The 18290-nt window shown below is 38.9% G+C and overlaps 1 protein-coding gene across 4 annotated transcripts in view; it reads right to left on the bottom strand.

Annotated features, from left to right (window-relative positions):
- Nucleotides 1-4402: 4402 nt before the first annotated feature.
- cd2ap (CD2 associated protein) overlaps nucleotides 4403-18290 on the bottom strand; it is a 98692-nt gene continuing 84804 nt past the window's right edge. For all 4 annotated transcript variants that reach the window (XM_062957197.1, XM_062957213.1, XM_062957201.1 and 1 more), the window contains 5 exons: nucleotides 14300-14415; nucleotides 12421-12510; nucleotides 11746-11918; nucleotides 9129-9192; nucleotides 4403-7477 (listed from right to left, as the gene is read on the bottom strand). In XM_062957197.1, the coding sequence (XP_062813267.1) occupies nucleotides 7436-7477; nucleotides 9129-9192; nucleotides 11746-11918; nucleotides 12421-12510; nucleotides 14300-14415 (485 nt within the window). In that variant the 3' untranslated portion in view covers nucleotides 4403-7435. The remainder of the gene's footprint in view (nucleotides 7478-9128; nucleotides 9193-11745; nucleotides 11919-12420; nucleotides 12511-14299; nucleotides 14416-18290) is intronic.

Here is an 18290-nt window from a genome sequence, read left to right as displayed (position 1 = left end):
TCTGTGAAGATGATGGATACACCTGTCATGCATAATCTTCTGCTTCACACAATGAACTTGTGCCCCATCTGGAAAATTGTTCTTATCAAACATCATATACATTTTGTTCCTTTTTACACCTTTAGCCACTACTCGGCCATCTTTCTGAATATAGCAATAGATTCCGCTAAATACCACTCTATATCCGTTCTCGATTAAGGTAGCCACACTTAACAGTTGAGAACTTAACTCTGGGATGTAAAGTACATTCTCCCAATCTACACCCAAACAAGGGATGAATGCAGTGCCACACTTGTTAAACCTTCTCTCAGTTTCATCAGCCAAAGTCACTGCTGTACCTGTCACATCCCTTATGTTTTTCAAAAGTTTAATATTAGTAACAATATGGTGTGTACAACCTGAGTCCAAATACCACTTGTTCTTCTCGGTGATCCCCCCATTCACTGCAGCCATGAACACCTGGGGCTTTGTTATTGTTGACAAACTTCTTGCTCCTCTGTTCCCACGAGAACTTCTAGCCTTGTTGTTTGGGCAATTCCTGGCAAAATGCCCCGGCTTGTTGCAGACAAAACATCGTCGTGTTTTGACCTGGAGAACTGCAGCTTCCTCACGATTCCCAGGAACACCATCTGGACCAAAGCCGGCCACTTGCGCCCCCTCCTGGTCGCGCTGCGCCATCGTCTGCTTCTAGGCTTTTTCAAAAGATCTTCGGTCCACTTCTAAGATTTTTCCACATACTGGATCCAATGTTAGGTCCTGGACTCTCACATTCTGAAAAGAATGTACCAGAAAGTCCCAATCCTCGGACAAACTGCAAAGCACCAGATAACCTCTGTATATTGCAGGCCACCTTTCTTCTGCTCCAACCAATAAATGCTTTAGATTGTCCAAATGTTTTCTGAAATCCTGGCCCTGAACAAGCTTTGCTGAATACAGCCTTTTAGTCCAAATCATCTGAGACATGCAAGTCTCCCTCTGATGGACATCTCTCAAAGCTTGCCAAATCTTCTCAGGAGTGTCCTTATTCCTCACATGGACAAGTTGGTTTGGTTGAAGGCACAGTACCAAATATGCTTTGGCTTTCCTCCTGTGCTGTGCATTCTGGTCAGATCCATCAAGGGTATTTTCCAAATCCTCAGATGCCAGCAGAGATCGCATCATTACTGGCCACAAAGCATAATTATCATCAGACAGCTTTTCTATGCTGGAAATGAAGCTTTTCCCAGCCATCTCTGCCATCAAGAAAACAACAACAACACCCAAGGCTCCCGGTGAATCAGCTGCCTCCGTGACCCTCGGTCCCCGAGATTAAGCCGTACTGCCACTCACTCAAGTGCAGACTCAGGCAGTCACAATCTTCTTCCTGCAGCTTCACTGGAGCTTTCACTGGGTCCCCTCCGTCTCTGGATTCCCTCTCTCGGCCACACAGTTGTTGAAAACACACCAGCCATCAACATTTCCACTCACTGCGCAGCGGAAGCGTGCTGGGCCCATAACCCTTGTCAGGGGATGATGGGTAGCAGAGTGGATTCCAAAAATCATCATTCTGGTCTCACCGCCCCCTTTCTTCCACAGGCTGACTTCTCTTGCGGAGAAACAGCACTGGCCAACAGAATTCCAGCAGCCTGAGGTTCAGTTGTAAATCCAACTGTTGTTAAACTTTATTTACATATTTACAGTTACATTTCCCGGCTTTGGAGCATAGTATTCATTGTCCATCTCCAGCGAAATGCTCATACCGAACACCACAGAGATTAGATAACAACATTCCTCAGTCCGGAAGAAGTTCCAACCCTCAAAGGCAGGAAATCAATCCTGATAGGTCATAACAATCACAACAGGCCGTCAGTCAAAACTAGCCTGCTGTTAACTATTTCATTACTGAAAATACACACTCTAGCTCATCAGCAGTAAACACTTGATTTACATTTCATACAAATACAACCATACTCCAACAATAAAGCCTGCTGGCATAGGGAGGAACAAATTCTGGCCTCCAGATTTTTCCTTGCCTGTGATGTGAAAGTCTGACAATGAATGCAGGATTGGATGGAGTGTCCCATACCCAAGGAAAGGAGACAATTAAGAGTGCCCATCAGCGTCAGGAAGTTTACCCACACATTGCTTGCACCTCTTGAAGCAAGTAGTGGAGGCCATTTTGGACAAAACAATAAGCACCAGACTCACAGAGCAAGGTGAACTGCCGGAGCCTCTCTGAAACAAGACTGAATCGGAAGCCCTTCCAACAAGAAGCACCAAGAATTAACATCCGCTTTCAGAAGCAAGGAAAATCCGAAAAAATGAATAAACTTGAAGTGCAAATGTTCCTGAAACCGGCTGCAGCGCAGATGACATGAGCTGAGGGGTTTCGGTAGCAACTGGGCTTTATAGTCTCATGATGGTGGGCGGGGTTACTGCCTAGTGGTTCCAAACAGCGCTCTGCACAAGGGCAGAATAGCCAGTTGTGTGATTCACAGAAACCACGAAGAACTACAGTTTCGGATATACAACTTGCCCTTATTGGTAGACTTTGGAGCTTCCCTGCAAACAAAAGCCAGATGCCCTCTAAAGATACTGATTCCAACTAAGGCTGCCTTTATTATTACTGGATGGCTGGATGACCATCTGTTGGGAGTGCTTTAATTGCATGGCAGAAGGGTGTTGGATTGGATGGCCCCTGGGGTTTTCCACTGAAATACTGTTAAGTTTATGTTGGTTAAAACTTTTCTTTATTTTAAATAGTGTATTGGTCTTTCATTTATTATTATTTTTTGCACTGTGTGAATTAGTTCACACAAACACTCTCCTTCCATCTTCCACTAGCCCGGCCCATGCCTGATATATATACATAATATATAGTATAATGTATAACATATAAACATTTCTTGGGGCTCCACGATAAACTTTTGCTTCAAAAAGGGCTCCACAGCTGAAAAAGTTTGGGAATCCCTGGTTTATGCCATGTCTGGTCATGGGCGAGGGGAGTGGGCAAAAAGGCGCTCCAGGAGGCTTCTTGTTGGTGGTACCAACGCTACACAAGCACCCTGTTCAGTTTTATCTCTGAATATTTCTTCCATCCTGAACACATGCATACATTTTTCATATTTGTCAGAAATATTAATGTCTTTCCGGACAATTTAGTGTGACAAGTAATTCATATCATAGTTATGCACATTAGGTGGATAGTTGCAATCTGATTTTCTTTTACCTTCCCTGAAAATTGCTTGGTCATGCAAATCTTTGTGGAAAACCTCTTCAAGAGACTTTCTTTTCAAAGAAGAAGTCACGTTAGTCTCTTGCAGCATAAAAAGGAGGAAAGAAAGGGAAGAGAAGAAATGTGTCAGCACCTTTCACATTAATTGGTTTTTATTTAAGCATTAGGTTAGGTACCAAAATAAGTCTTTAGTAAGAATAAACATTAGAAATAGTCATTGTTTGCTTTGGATTTTATGAATGCTCCGATTAGAAAATGCTTGTGACAGATCGGAGTATCTTCCAGAATGGTCCAGACATACCGAATTCCAGTATTTGAAGATCAATATTTGCATAAGCTTTGATAAATGCATTGAAAGGAAGAAAGGGAAAAAGGGCTGTGCTCAGAACTGAATGGATTGTGAAAAGTAGCATCTGAATTAAAGGCAGAGTAAACTAAACACAATATTTAACTACACCGCGACTGTGGTCATATCTACCAATGTTTTCCAAATAATTAGATTTCTCACTGTTTCGAAACTTTGCAAACAAAGAAACCTTAAAATGTTTCTACCAGCCCTTTAAAAAAATCGGTCCTAAATGTTTCGTAATTTTGATTGAATTGTATGTGAGATTTTATAAAGGACAATCACGATCCTCCTCTCAAGGGTAAATAAGAACAGCTGTTCACTATTGTGCTTTTGTGGACTTTCATTCCACAACTGACCTATGGTCATTTCATTTCTGTTAAATATATTTACAGTCATTCAATTTTCCATAACACTAATTATCCCTGGGATGTTTATATATCAGTTAAGTATTTCTGGGAGTTTTTTAAAAGCCATAAACAAGATGAAAAAAGAATTTGGGTAAAATGTTTTTGTCACTGAGTTTTCAACCTGTTCGTTAGGTTGAACATTTTGTCTACTTCCACTGCTGTTCTGTCATCTTTTAAAAGGTCAGTATTGTATTTCACTGGATCATCAACATCCGTGGAAACAACAACTTCCAAGCCTCCAGCTTTCTAGATACACAAAACACATAAAATTTCTTGCTAAATTGTATCAGTGGTAATAAAGACATCCTTGTTTCATGTACATACTATGTCTTACAGTATGGCATTTTTAAATGGATTGTATTTATTCTTTGGTAGATCCAGCTGAATCACACCTACATACTCTGAATATTTCACAACAGAAACACACCAATATAATAATAGTATACAATTTTATTTGTGAGATTTTGACAGCATGCATGATTTTTACAGCACCCGTAAACAAGTCAGTGAAGCATACTGCTTGAAATAACTTGTATTCTTTGGAATGTCTGCATACCCTCTCCAAATTCACAATATTAAGACAGATGTCATGTTAAGGGAGACTTTTGTCGCTAAAAATACTCAGAGTAGCAACTTGCAGAAGATTTGAAAAAATAAATCATCATTGCACTTGGTCATTTATTGCTACAGCAAAGAAGGCCATTCAGTAATTAACTAATTGATTGTCTTGTCCTACTGATCTCCTACAAGCTTCAAGGCAGACAAATTAATCATTATGCTTTACACTCTTTTGGACTACAGTGAAAAATATATGAAAGACATAATATTTCATTAGGCTCAGTTCTTCTTTTGCATAATCAGAGGAGAATTTCAATCAAGTTGGTATCAAAGAAGAGCTCTTTTGTTATCCATTCATCCAAGATAGCACAGACTGAGATTGTTTTCATGTGATGCAACTAAAGAATCAATACATTGGTACAATAAACCAAATTTAGTTCCTTCCAATTCACACTTCCAGCAAAAGCTAGGCTTGTGAGAAAGTAGGTCTCTGGGGGCGAAGAGAAGTGCTGCCAAGTGCCAGGAGCCGCTCGCTTCTGCTTCTACACAATCAAGAAGCAAGAAGCTCCCTGTTTTAACACATGGAAAAGAATGGGATCGTTTCCTTTCCCCTCCTGTTCAGTTTTTTCAGGAGAAAGAAGAGGGTTCTGCTTGTGGCACGTACTCCCAAAGCCCAAATTGTGTGAATATGTGTAGGAGCATTTCTCTTTTCTTTCCACAAGAATTGCTTCAAAGTGGATCTTTTAGTGGAAGCAACAACTGTGCATAATGACAGCTGCTTGCAAAAAAAGTTAACAGGAAAAGAGAAAAGCTTCCTACATTATTCCCTATCCTATATGGCAATTTCTTCCCCTTTCCCATTTCTGAACTTTTATTGTTTTGGAAAGATAGTGTGAAGACAGGTTGGTGTTCATCACCCATGCCCAACTCAAGGTAGGAAAAGATTATTTCTTTTTTGAAAATGAAGAGAGGCTGCTTCTTTCTCACACTTTATAGGAAGGATTCAAACTTTTCCCCCAGCCTGTTTCTACTCCCCAATTTTGATGCTTTCCCCAGGGCCCAAAAAAGGATAAGACCTCTATGGGTAGCAACAAGGTCCCTTCCTCTTTACTTAGCCCCTCTTACTCCAGAATAGGGCCCCTTCCACACAGCTGAATAAAATCTCACATTTTCTGCTTTGAACTGGAATATATGGCAGCGTGGACTTAGATAACCTAGTTCAAAACAAATATTGTGGGTTTTTCTGCCTTGATATTCTGGATTATATGTGCCCTAGGAGAAGCGGGATGGCAGGGAAAACAGACTTCAGTCTCTTATATACACACATAGTTACTTACGAGTAAATAAGATGGCAACTTTAAATTGCAAACTACATACATATATGACATAGTTTATAATTTAGCTGAGACAATATATCAAAGCCATTCAATTTCAGATTTTGTTCTAAAACCAGATGCTGAGGACCAAAGTTTTCAGTGACAGTTCTAGAGTTAGCATTTTACTTTATAATAAATTTGGCCAGTCTAAATATCACTCTGAAAACAGGATTTTAGGATAATAACACAGAACGAATGAGAGAGAGAGGATGGGTTTGCATTTTTAGCCTCTGCTTCAGTGCAGTGTTCCACAACATTGTATGATTTCATCTCCAGTCCATCACAGGGAAAAATTGAGGAGTGGAAGCAATGAAATGAAAGCCCTGCAGAAAAAAGTATATTGTTTGAACAAAACCTACTGAGTTGTTTTCAGAACACATTGCAGGACTATGTGTATACGTGCTAAATATTTATTTATTGGTCTATTTAAAATAGCCTTCTGGGTGACGAACCCTTATTTGAAGAGTGCATTTAGTTAACAGGCTAGTAGATCTTAACATTTCATTGTCATAGGAAAATATTAACAATAGTATAATTAGTGCTAAAATTGAAAATTGCAAGATATTGTAGTGTTGTAGTAAAATTTATGAAAGCACAGAAATTTAGGATCTACAGCAATGATTCTCATCCTGCAGATGGTTTGAATTTCAGCTCCCAGAATCCAACATCATGCTAGCAAAGTATAAAAAGGCTGGAGGATCAAAGGTTGAGAATCCTGATCAATATCACGTTTAATACGTCTTGTTTTGCAGTACAAAGTCAGTTTAAGTCTTTAGCCCTCTTGTAGCTTCAATCATGCTGCTTTTTTGTGTGGTCCAAACATAAATCCCTTTCATGCATCCTATAGTGCAACTGACCAAATTCTCTTCTTGAGGAGATATCTATACATTGTATGGCGTAGGTCTGGTGACTCATCTGCTTCATAGTAAGAATATACTCTCATGATCATCCTGAACTACAAAACAGCATATTATTAATACCCTCACTGATGACAGGCACAACCGTGTAATCCTGGATAGGAATGTGAATATATATATATATATATATATATATATATATATATCATATTCCCTTTACCATGGTGGGAAAAATAGTGACTATAATATCTACAAGGCTACACTATGTGCCTCCCTATAGAATTTTTTAACAGATTTCTTTGCAAAGATATATTGCCTTAATTAAAGCACAGGTCTTTAAAAAATTATACTATAGATCTTCAATAAAAATCTATTTAGAACCCTTCTTCTCTCTCTCTCTCTTAAATACAGCTTCAGTAGTATTTCAAGCAAACCAAGAAAATAAAGGTCTGCTATTCCAGCACAGTAAGAAATAAGGCCTCTCCTATATTGGCAGGAAACAAAACAAAACAAAAATATTCATTTATCCTCTTAAAGTCACTGAATATAAGATTAATTTATTCTCTTTTAAAAAATGGAATGCAACAATTTGTTTCTTTGAAATAAAAAAGACAAGTTCATTCATTTTTAGACTGAACTCCTGGCACAATAGAGACCCATGGTCTATAGCTCTTTCAAGATGTTATGATCGCTTTCTTGAGTTTTTCTATTTCTACCTGTGGAGAACACAAATTGAAATGTTAATAACACAAATGATACATGTTAATTCTATACAAATCTGCCAGACATCGAACATATTTTAACAGTACTTATTGAACTCATTGGAAGGAAGGTATTGCTGGAGGCAATTTATTATACAAAATAGAAGCAAACTTCTTGGATATGATTTCTAAGGAATTTTAATTTTTTATGTATTTTATCCATTTTAATTTAGCCTGTAGGCTTAGTGGCATTATTATAAGAGTTATTCTTATCGAATTACTGCACTTGGAATAAAGTCATGCTTTTTTCATGAGCAAATCCCATTATGGCAGTGGTTCTCAACCTGGGGTCCCCAGATGCTTTTGGCCTTTAACTCCCAGAAATCCTAACAGCTGGTAAACTGGCTGGGATTTCTGGGAGTTGTAGGCCAAAAAATATCTGGGGACCCCAGGTTGAGAACCACTGCATTATGGAAAAGCTGACCAGAAACCAAAGAATTCTATTTTTTACTTTGGAAGTGCCCATGTGTCTTTAATTCCACTGCCTGTCTCTTGATTCTGTGACTGTGGTTTTATTCATTATTTAGCCCGCTGAGCTTGCCTTAAAACTAAGCATGTATGGGCTGCTTTTGGACATATTCTAAAGGGCTACCTGGAAGCCTGTATATGAGCATACAAGCACTGATATGGAAGTCAATATATATATGCACATAAACGTGAGGCAAACTAGGGAGTGGTGGGAACAGTTGACAGCTTCCAAATTCTATGTGAAATATTTTTCCAATTTAGTTCCTGATGTAAGAAAAATCAGTTGGTAGTTTAAGTAGCCTCCCTGCCCCTACCTAGGGCTCAAGATTTTTAAAAGCCCCTACTGATCTCTATTGTGGGGAAGGTATATTTTGCTCCCTGACAGAAAGAAAACACATTTCAGTATTTCTTCTTCTTCTTCCTTTTGTCAAATGTTCATCTTTGCCTTTGGGCATCAGCAAAAACAAGAAAACAAGCAGCCTCTTGCCAACAGCTTCAAGGATGTTTTCTAGGTCACTGCTTGGAGGATAGCTAGTAGTTCCTGCTCCAAGTGGGCTCTTAGGCCCCTTCTACATTGAATATCCCTGATCCCAGATTATACGGCAGTAGAGACTCATATAATCCAGTTCAAAGCTGATAACCTGGGATCAGATTCTGCGATAGGAGGACAGTGTAGAAAAACTGCATCAATTTTACAGTGTAGATGCACTCTAAGGCCCCTTCTACACTACCATATAAAATCCAGACTATCTGCTTTGAACTGGATTATATGTCAGTGTAGAGTCATATAATTCAGTTCAAAGCAGATAATGTTGATTATCTGATTTGATAATCTGTATTATATGACAGTGTAGAAGGGGCCTCAGAGGGTCCTGGGAGGAAAGAAATGCTTTGCTTTGGGCCATATTAACCTCAATGAAATACAGCTGGCAGTTTAGAAAATACAGTGGCATGGATGCCTTAAATGTCATATGGGTGCATTTATGAGGATGTATTTAGCAAAAGGATTAAGGCAAAGCATCCAAGATCAAACAATGCTTGATTCCATACTACCTGAGTATTCACAAAACTATAAAGAATGGAATCTGTACAAAATAAAGCCTACTACTGCTCCAATTTTCTTACTCAAATACATTACCTCTAGGTGACTACGCATCTTCTTCTCCTCCTCCAATTCTTTTTTTAATTTGTTCAGTTCTTTCCTTTAAAAGTTTAAGATAACCTTAATTAATGTTATCATGTGAAAATCTCATTACTTGTGTGGTTGAAAAAATATCTATAATATGCAAACTTGGCTTGGACTCCATATTAACAACATAGGATGCTCAAATGAGCTAGAGTGGGAATAGGACAAAGCACTGCCTCTTCTTCATAAATGAATCAGAAACACCATACATTTGTTTCAATACAGAATGTCCCTGACCTAAAGAGATGAAACAACCTTATTTTTTTTGTAGAAGCAATATCCATGTTACTTGATGTGATTTTAGAGATGTCAGATAAGAAGCATCAGAGAAGAAGTATCCTTAACGTCATCAGGTGGTTCCTGGTGATGTTAACAAATGGCAGGCTCCAGAGTCTTTATAGGGGCAGAATCAACCACGCTTGCTATGGGTGTGTAATTCAATATATACCATACTTCACAGTTAATAGTCGCACCCACCCCCTTTGAGTGACTATTACACAGTGGAGACTATTATAGGGTGAAGGAATTCTAGCTACGGGGATTCACTGAGCTGGCGGCTAAGTGAAGCCCCGTAGCTCCAAGAAGGCAAGTAAGGGTGAGTGAACTAAGTGTACAGCTACTATGTGATTAATACCAATTATGCACCCCCAAATGGGGGTGTGACTATTACACAGAGGCACCTATTACACTGTGAAATTGTGCTATATACAGTGTTCCCTCGCTAATCCGCGGTTCGGGTTCCGTGGATTCGCTGTATCACGGATTTTTCCATCTGGCCCGCCCTCCCTTTTCAGGCACAAAAGGGCCCAGTTTGAGTCACGTGACCCAGCCTGCGCTTTCTCCTCAGCTGCCTGCAGGCAGGGCCAATAGGCCCTGCCTGCACCTCATCGCCCCAGGAACAACAAGGAAGACAGAACAGTATGTTTAAAGAGGCAAAGAGGGAGGGAGAGAGGCTATATTTATTGAAATAAATATAGTGCTGCTATATCGCGGTTTTCCACTTTTCGCAGGCAGGCCTGGAACCTAACCCCCACGAAAAGTGAGGGGACACTGTATATGTGTGTACATTATAAATGAGAAAGCAGTTCATTAGTTGGAATTTTTTTCAAGTTCAACACCGAACTGGAAACAATCAAAACGCCCACAGTTAGTTTAAAACCTCTGCAGCACTGTTTTTAACACCACACATGAGCAATCCGACCAAGTGAACTTTCCAAGCTCTGCCTTGAATAAAAAACACACATAGTCTTGCCAGTTCTGTGAACACTTTTGCCCTCTCTAATTTTAACATGTGGGAAATTTAGCCCAACCAAATAAAATTTTCGAAATAAAAATACTTTCCAAACGGTTGCTTTAAATTAGTTCTTCCCATTAACCAGTACACCTCATTGGCAATATTTTCTTTATTTTTTAAATAGTCATAATGTAGCATCTTCTCTCATCTTCAAAATAACAATAAAATTTACACTCCTCCTAATAATAATAATAATAATAATAATAATAATAATAATGAAAATAGCTGTTTATTTTTAACCTGCCCTCTCTCCCTGAAGGGACTTATTAACAGTCATTAACATATAGGGAATGGGGAGATAATAGATCAACAAAAGTAAACTCTATTGAGTGTGCCCCAAACCAAGAAAAGAAAATAATACTGTTGCTTCACACATTTAGGGAAGTGTGCTGTACAGAATGGGAAAATGGCTAAGTTACAGCACTTTCATATTGCTTTGATTGTCATGGCTCCATCCTATAGAATCCTATGGTTTATAGCTGCAGAAGATACAGTGTGCATTTAGATCTGTGGGGGTTTGGGGCCCTGCAACTGCCAAAAGAATTAGATGATCCTGTCCTATACTATTAAATGACAGTGACCTGCATGTGGATACTTCAGCCTGTTCATGTTGCCTCCTTTTTATCTACATGATATGACAATCCACAGCTGGTGGAAATCACAGGTCCAGAGGCTCCACTGTATTTAGAATTCCCTGCCTGAATCAAATTACAAACCCAAGAATTACATATGATATAAGTACAAAACTTACAGTGCTATCACGCTGTCACAATTGTGCAGTGTGAAAAAGACAGAAAGTAGCAGCACTACCACATTTAGTGACTGATTACTATTGCAAGAAATACAGAAGCAACATAGTATTTTCTCATGATGACCACTCAGCCCTGGTGCTGTTTTGAGGGAGAAATTTTTGAGGTAGAGGAAGAGAGGGAAGAGGTGGCAAAAGGGCTTCTCTCCAAAAGATCTACAGTAAACTGTGCTTTAGTAAGGGCCAACAGCACAATTTAAAAAAATCCATCTTAAGAGCAAAACTCCTGTCCTGAGATTGCTCTCTTTATTCTACAACCCGGAGAGGAGAAACCAGCCCTACGGGTGTAGGTCCTTATCTTGAAATCTGGGGACACTAGTGACCTTTCACTGACTCAAATAATCACTTCAGTATTAATCCTAGAGGTATATTCTAGCAAAAGCATGGTGACAGTGATAATACAGATGAAATAGCTATGCTCCAAAAGATCTACTCAAGTTAGGTGAAAAGATGTGAACGTTTCTTACCCATGTTCTTTTTTTAACGTTTCTACCACAATTAGAAGGTCAAAGATCTGAGACCTCAGCTCTTCCAAGGAAGGCTTTCCACCTTCATCTATTTCTTGTTTAAGTTTCATTTCCCCGGAAACAGCATTTACTTTTGGTATTGAAGACAGAAGTGGTGAAGTAAATACAAATGACTGCAAAAAGAGAGAGAAAAATAATCTAAATGGGAGTGTGGTGGGAAGTGCTGTCACATTGGTTCGAACAAGAAATAAAGACCCTTAAGCATCTGGCACTCTTGTACAGAACAGCAATTTAAAATATTATTTTTGATGATGGACACTCTATTGTGATTAAAGCATGCTCTTTTCAATGACTATACAGAGAAAACTGGGTTTATTTCAGAGTGTTCTAATTCTGTTCATTCATCTGACATTTGCATCACAAATTACTAAAGCAAATTCACTAGATCACCAAAATCTACTGAAGACAAGTATGTAGCACTGGGAAGGAGGGAGGCTAGTATGACCCCAACTGGGTTGAGGTAAGTGCAGTCCTCCAGGGCCCAATATAGATAGAAACCATTAGCAGTTGCCCAACCCTGATGTATCACTATATCAATGAATACAACAATGATTTTAAGATAATCACTAAACCTGTGAAACATCTTCTTGTAATACAGACAAGTCAGCATTATACCTTTCTAATCTCAGATGGCTTTAGTTTGGCACTTTCTTCCTCTTCTTTATGCACCTTCACAGCTTTCTCCATGCTTAATGTTTGAGTAGGCTGGAGAAGACAAAAAAGAGAAATCAGTCATATTTGAAAAGTGTATATATCTGCCTATTTAGTGTAAATGTTGTTATGGACACAGCTCTACAGATTTTGCCCATCTTTAATAACACTCAGCGTATTTTGCTTTTATGGGAAATCTGATAATTGTAAGTTTATTCGTCTCCTTTGGCTTTTCCATATATAAATGGTCTTGCCAACTGGAATTGAAATGACTTTAACTGGCACTGTTACCACTCGATATACCCCAAATACTCAATTGTGAAGCTGTAAATTATTTTGTGGTACACAAAAGCAACCTAGCTCTTCCTTGTTGCATAAAACCAACACTTACATCTTTACCAGTAATTATTAAGGATCTCCCTGACAACAAAACTGAGTCCAATTAACAATCTGTGGCAGGGATTGCCAGTGGCTGGTCCACATTTCTTTCTTTTTTTCTTCTTCCTTTCTCCCCACCAACTATTGGCTCAAATGTTTGTGGTGAATACTTATACAATCAAATGGTATATGCATTATACATTATACAAGCAAATGCCAGCTTGATTTTGTTAAATTAAAAATTTTCACAATAAAAATATTTTGAACTTTTGCCATGTTGAGTATCTTATACACATCAAGAGGTAACAATGCCAATTGAATCCCATTTCAATTCTAAGTAGTAACACCATCATCCAACAAGGCAGCCAAAGCTGTGACCAGGCCTGAAAGCAGACTCCAGTGGATCTAAATGATTTGTCTCATCCAGAGATATGCTATCACATAGTCTACCATGTGTCCAAGAACAGAATGTGAGAAATTATCAAAGATCCAATATGATGGCATTAATGGAGAGCCTTCTCATCTAAGTTCTTAATACCACCCCCCCCTTTAGGCACACAAGAACTCTGCCTTACTATAGACATTTCTTTTTCCTCTTCTTTAGCGGGCCAGATCTCCATTTCTATTGTTATGAATGAGGGTGGAAAAAACCAAACTCACAGAAAGCAAATGATTCCTGTAGCCAAGGATCTTCTCTACATCCTTGGAATAAACAAATGGAAAAAATAACAGTTTTTACTGGATAAGCAGAGGCCTGTTATCTGCACAGGGCATATCAACCTTAGTATCCAAGTCACAATGGATCTGTACAATTCTGCATTTTTCACCAAGTTGGTGACACTTCCTTCTTGTGGATAAGAATGTAACAAGGTTTTGACAACTTGAAAAAGTTTTACTGGACAACTCTATGGCAATGAAATAATAAGTTTTTTTTCCTGCCAACACCACACAATGTTTTCAAGTGGGTTTTAGTCCAAGTTTGGCTAAACTGGGCGTCAGCACAGAGCACATCATGTGTCAAATATAGCCCATCAAAGTGTGGGAGTAGTAGTCCCATACTGTTTTACACCCTTGGGTTAGCTCATTCCAATTTTTCTGCGAAGGCTACTCTGGTTGTAATCCCACTAACATCACTATCAGTTTCTAGAAATCGGGGCTTTATTTGGGTTCAGAAGACTGCTCAGGTGATTTCCTTGTTCTAGAGGCCAGAAAAGGTAACTGATAGAATCCTCAGTTGAAGTAACAGCAAAGTCCATTTTTTCAACATCTATTTTACTATTCCATCCATACCGTTTGGCTGCTTCACAGAACTGTTATTATTTGTTGTTCTGGTTGTACAGCATTAGTCTTTGATAGAAAAACAGTATACTACCAAAATAATATGACTTTTCAAGTGAAAACCTTTTCCGGTGAAAATCATATGCCTAAGATTAATCTAGAAGAAGATAAGAGTTTATATACTCACAGAATTATTGCCATTGAAACGAGCAGGAAGTCTCCTACCAGGCATCTTTGGCCTATTTGCTGTGGGATGTGATAGGTTTTCTGAGGTAGATATAATGTCATCAAAACTTAAGAGGTCTAGGAAAAAGTTGGGAGCAGAGCCATAATTACAACTTAAGATTCAATTTAGACTTTGAAATTACATTACATTCCATTACAAAATACAAATACATTAAGATCTTCTACATTGCTGAAAATAATATAAATCAGAGATGGCATCAATTAGTTTGAAAAGTAGTTCATATTAATAAAGTACAACCAACAATGCAACTGGTAACAACACATACCACATATATTAAAAAAGAAGGGGAAGTTCTTTAGTCACTCAGTTACTTGAGCTGCCATGTGGCAACCTACTCAATAATAATAATGATGGTAATAACTAACAATCACCATGTATTTATTAGTCATCTACCCTTGCAGCTCGAAGCAGGGTACATCATTAAAACAAAAAGATACAACAGTATTTTTAATACAAGATACACAGTTAAAATACAGCTTAAAATTCAGGCTAAAATTGACTGAAGAGATGGGTTGTCATCATCATCATCATCATTCATTTCCATCTTAAAATCTGCCAACTAATTTAGCTGTTGGGAGTTCTTCTGGCAGGTCATTCCAGAGTCTTGGGGCAGTCAATGAAATGGTCCTCTAGGTGATGGTTGCTAGTTGGGTTCTGGCTGGTTAGAGTAAGTGTCCCCCAGAGGACCTCAGTGTTTACATGGGAGAAGGTGATCCTGTAGGTAACCTGAACCCAAACCATGGTAGGGCTTTAAAGATTAAAATCAACACTTTGTACTCCGCCCTGAAAATACTTGGCAACTAGTGGAGTGACTTCAGTGTGAATGTGATATACTCACTCTAAGATGGTCCTGTAACTAATCTGGCTGCAGTGTTTTGCACTAATTTGGAGTTTTTGAACTTGGTACAGAGATTGCCCAATGTAAAGCACATTGCAGAAGTCCAACTTGAATTTACCAGCATCTGTACTACCACCTTTAGGTCCTCTGATCCTAGGAAGGGGCGCTGCATCCACCTGGGCTGACATTTAGAGACGGATCCAGGAGGACTCCCAAAACTGTGAACACAGTCTTTCAGGGGGAGTGTAACTCCATCTAGAACTGGGTGACACACCTCCGTTCCTAGGTTAGGACTTTTGATGGCAAGCACCTCTGCCTTATCTGGATCCAGTTTCAATATATTTTTCTTCAACCTGCCCATTATCTCCTCCAGGCATTCATTCAGAGAAGAATGTTAGCCTTAGCTAAAGCTGTTTTTGAAGGCATAGAGAAATATATTTGGGTGTCATCAGTGTACCCCTCCCCATGCCTCTGGATGATCTCTTCCAGCGGTTTCATGTAAATGTTGAAAAGTATTGGGGATAGAATGGCCCCTTGTGGGATTCCTCATAACAGCTCCTTTTTTGAGGAGCAGCTATTCCCAAACATCGCCATCTGGAGCATGCCTGAGAGGTATGACTGGAAGCACTGCAGCACAGTGTTTTCAGCCCCCCCTTCCCCAGCATTCCAGAAAGATACCAAGGCTGATGGTATTGAACACTGCTAAGAAATCTAGAAGTACAAACAGGGACACACTCCCCCTGACAATGTTAAGATGGAGTTCATTCACCAAGGCAACCATGGCAGTCTCAGCTCCGCATCTTACTCTGAAACCAGTTTGAAATGGATCAAGGAAGTGTCATCCAAGACGGGTTGGAGTAGGAGGGCAACTGCCTTCTCAATCACCTGGTTAGTTGTTATTAAGATATAGGGGATCCAGAGGGGACTTTTCAGCAGTGGACTAACACTACCGTTTCTTTTAACAGGATGAAAAATTCACTTCCCTGAGAGAAACAGTGATAATTTGTTGTATTTGAGGATTGAACTGCATTTCCTCCCTGGACAACCAGTCAAGAAAGGCAGGGATTATGGAAAGCAAGTTGTCCTCATTACTTGCCCTAGCATCTTGTCCACATCTTGTCCACACCAATTGAAACTAATCTAGTGTAATCCCACTTACAGAGTTGCTGGACAACTCTTTATCAACTTCTGCTCCAACGGCAGTGTCTACGTTGGCTCTTATGCAAGAGATTTTACCTACAAAATGTTTTTAAAAGCACCACAGTGAGCTATTGAAGGTCCTATCAATGGGTTTGAAGGGTAGGGTACCTAGTTTGAACCTCTCACAACTCTGAGCAGCTCAGCTGGATGTGACTCTGCAGGCTCAATATGTGCAGAGAAGGTTTTCTTCACTGCACGTACTGCCAGCTTATAGGAATGGAAATGCCCTCTATATTGTGTCTTGTCACATAAAAGTCGAGTTTTCCACCAGCTGCACCCTAGTTGTTGTCCTTCCCATTTCGTTTCCCTGAGAGTCTCCTGGTACCCTGGTTAGTAACAAGTCCGAGAGGATGAATTTTGAAAAATGAATTCAAAATATTTCCTCGATGAAATAGTTGGAACACGATATATCATTACTAGTATCTTTAATTGAGCTTGAAAATAAACAGTTTTTCCTGTTTTAATATTTATAAGAAATAGCGGTCTTAATGTCAGCTTATTTTCTCTCTTCTAGCTTATATTCAGAATTTCTACTGCCCCACATAATTCAGATGTCAAGAAGCAGAGCCAAAAAATTACCAGAATACTGATATCACTAGACTCCAAATTTTAGATTTGTAGCTTCATTTAATTTTTAAGAACAAGACAAAATCCTGCCATATTTCAAATGATACGGTTCATGAAAGCTTTTCTTTCAGCATCATCACCTACAAGGAGAGGTTGATCCACCATATCACCACACCTCCAAATTCATCATGCACAGAGCACAGATAGAATAAAATGGTGGTTGATGCTATCAGCCAAAAGTCAATGAAGTCAACTTGATGATGCTTCACTTTTGTACTGACAAAAAGGCCTGAATACCATTTGATGGCCATCTCAAGAAGCTATCTCATTCAGGAGAACTTGAAATCATATAGCCACGATACAGCCGAGTATCTTCTCCACAAAAAGATTTTGAGACTAATCAGTAATTAATACTAATAAGGCTTTGTAATTAATAAGGCTTTGTAAAGAGCAGTTGATACCATTCCTCTCCAACAGGAAGGCATTAATTATCTTTTAATTAAGCCAATTAGCCCATCCAGTGAATCCCCTTTACAGGGCAAAGACTGGTAGCCAGTGACACTATCAACAATTTTAGCTCTCAGCAGTTAAACTTAACTCATTAAAGAGAAACAATTGGTACTCTTTTAATATCTTACAGGCAGTACTGTATTTGGCCTATTTACCTTGAAGCAAATACAAGGTATTTTATCTTTGACGTGTCTGGTAAATGTATTATGCTGAGATAATATTTTGATAGAACATGGTGAGATGATGTATTATCTACAGAGTAAGATAGAACCAAAGCCTAGTTTTTGATTATGATAAACTTATTTTGATATTTTTAGTGCCTTCAATTTTTCTTACCATGTAAACAATGCACCACGAGCACACACTGTTGTTATAGTGTATAGGTATATCACCATTTTATAAGGATACTCAGTAGAAGCAAACACACTTTTAAACATGTAAATCTGCAGTATTATTAAAATATGAAAAAGAAACGAAGTCTTAAACAAAAAGTCTGCTTGTTTTGGACAACTGCAATTTGATTCTTAATTGAATCAGAATGAAATAATTTGGGTTGGTGTATGTTTTTCGGGCTGTATGGCCATGTTCCAGAAGTATTCTCTCCTGACGTTTCACCCACATCTATGGCAGGCATCCTCAGAGGTTGTCTGCCATAGATGTGGGCAAAAAGCCAGGAGAGAATACATCTGGAACATGGCCATACAGCCCAAAAAACATACAACAACCCTGTGATCCCAGCCATGAAAGCCTTTGACAACATATTGAAATAATTTGGTTCTAGCAGAATAGCACAGTCTGATCCAGACTTCAAATATA

Source organism: Anolis carolinensis, chromosome 1, assembly GCF_035594765.1.
Source record: "Anolis carolinensis isolate JA03-04 chromosome 1, rAnoCar3.1.pri, whole genome shotgun sequence".
Lineage (NCBI taxonomy): Eukaryota > Metazoa > Chordata > Lepidosauria > Squamata > Dactyloidae > Anolis > Anolis carolinensis.
The sequence above is the reverse complement of the archived record's forward strand: the minus strand, read 5'-3'. Positions and strand labels throughout refer to the sequence as shown.